Raw genomic sequence first — 2,052 nt, 5'->3', positions numbered from 1 at the left:
AGAACCTGATGGATTTTTTTTTTCTATTCTTCCAACCTCTCCCTGGTTTTCAGGATTTTAGATAAAATGTCTCATGGATTCAAAAAACTTCAGCTAATTGTTCCTTCTAACGTGTTTTTTTCTTTCTTAAAGAGTCAAAATCCTAAATCATAGTATTTTATTTTCTTCATGTTGATCCAGTAAAGACGGTTTTGGTTCTGATTCTGGTTGTACCGACACTGGAAGACAGATTTAGAGTCTGGACCAGAGAGATTTCAGTTCGGAGATCGAACCCTAAACCTTCTGGTAAAAAGACGCACTTCTTTCCAATGAGCACCAGACATTTCATGCCAAAAATAGATGATAATATTTTAAATTTCCTACCCGGTCGAAGTAGATAACCATGGTTCGGTTGCTCATCTCTGACGGCTCATGGTTGGTGTTCCGGACTGCGGAAAACGCCACCTTCGCGCTGCCGGAGCGCACGGAGATGCCGAGTGCGGTGCCCGTGGGGTCCGAGGTCGGGTTGGAGTCACACACCACCAAACACTTCCCCTCCAGGACGATGGGTTCCGTCTCGTTCTGAGCCTGGGTCGAACTCACCACCAACCAGGCGGCACCGAGGAGAACACAGAGCGTCAGCATCGCGGAGCAGATCGGCGAACTTTCTTCGCTCGATTTCGCGCCGTTTGAGAAAAAAAAGGGCAAAACCCCCGAGAAGAAGTGAAGAAAGAAGGAGGAGTTTTCCGGGTGTTTTTTTTCTCTCTCAGGTGAACGGACGTGGAGGTTTTTCTTCAAGAAGATTCCAGTAAAGATCTGAATCTAAAACTGTTTCTTCTTTCTGTGGACTCCCGTGTTTCTTCTTCTTCTTCTTCTCTCTTTTTAAAAACGAACCTGCGGTGGAACTCACGGTGTCTCACTCCCTCTGTTCTGTTCTGTTCTGTTCGTTTCTCTTCTCACTTCCTTCTGACTATTTTTTTTTCTTCAGTTTTTGTTTGTTTGTTGTCACTTGTCGGAGACGCAGCAGCTAAGCCGGAGTCGCGCGTCCTGCCGAGGGAACGACTCCTGCACGAGACACAGAGGCAGCGGCGACGGAAGTCATAGCGCGAGCCCGGAAGTTCTGTCTGTGTGTGAGCGTGCGTACGGCGCGCGCCTGAATTATTGATATGAGAGAGCGAGAGATACAGAGAGAGAGAGAGAGAGAGAGAGACTCCACCTTCTCACCGATAACATCGACCCATCATCTGATTAGCGTGTGCGCGTCCATGTGTGATGTTATTTCAATCCCCGCCCCCGGACCGCCCACCTTACTTTGTCTGTTTGCTTGTCTTGGTCTCTCTACCTTCCTCTCTCTCTCTCTCTCTCACACCTTTGTTTTTTTTGCTGACAGATTTATTACTGTATTTCTATCTAAACGTCCAACAGTAACCGTCATCTTCATCATCATCCTCCTCCTCCTCCTCAGTGAACAGTAGCCGTTAGCCGTTAGCTGTTAGCCGTTAGCAGGATCTCAGGTGAGAAGATGAATTTTCTCAGATGTGAAAAAAAAAAAAAAACCCTGAACCTGACGCTCCCTAAAACAAAAACAAAAAAAAAACTCCCCCCTGTGGCAGAGAGTGAACATCTACACAGAGTGTAGCCCAGACGTGGGTCGCAGCCCACAGATTCTGAACAAAATATTTAGCTTCTGTGACGCCGGGGCAGATGTTGGAGACACATGAGGAGGAAGCGCCGGAGCTTGAAGTGATCCAAATGAGTTCCACCGGGAGATGAGCCACCAGGGGGCGCTCTTTAAAAAACTCCACACTGAGCTCGTACTACGTGACGACAACTTCGTGTTTCAAATACTTTGAAGTACTCGTCATTCTGTGACAGCAACAAAGACAACGTGAAAACACGTTCATTTTCTGGGCTCGGCCTCATGAGGGTCTAAAGTTCTGGTCTAAAGCAGGGGTCACCAGGGAGCCCCTGACCCCTGGTGGCTCCATGAGGAACTGCAGGTAGATCGAGAAATTTTAGGTTGATTTGAGCACGGGTTCCCAAACATTTCCATGATTTTAGCATCACCAGGTC

General features: G+C 47.5%; 1 protein-coding gene across 1 annotated transcript in view; it reads right to left on the bottom strand.

Annotated features, from left to right (window-relative positions):
• cbln1 (cerebellin 1 precursor) overlaps positions 1–1,453 on the bottom strand; it is a 36,263-nt gene extending 34,810 nt beyond the window's left edge. Inside the window, exon 1 of the mRNA XM_008311261.3 lies at positions 364–1,453. Within this exon, the coding sequence (XP_008309483.1) occupies positions 364–624 (261 nt within the window). The 5' untranslated portion in view covers positions 625–1,453. The remainder of the gene's footprint in view (positions 1–363) is intronic.
• Positions 1,454–2,052: the final 599 nt, after the last annotated feature.

This window comes from Cynoglossus semilaevis, chromosome 6, assembly GCF_000523025.1.
Source record: "Cynoglossus semilaevis isolate Cse_v1.0 chromosome 6, Cse_v1.0, whole genome shotgun sequence".
In the NCBI taxonomy this organism is placed as follows: Eukaryota; Metazoa; Chordata; class Actinopteri; order Pleuronectiformes; family Cynoglossidae; genus Cynoglossus; species Cynoglossus semilaevis.
Note: the sequence above shows the minus strand (reverse complement) of the source record. Positions and strands in the feature narration are given on the sequence as shown.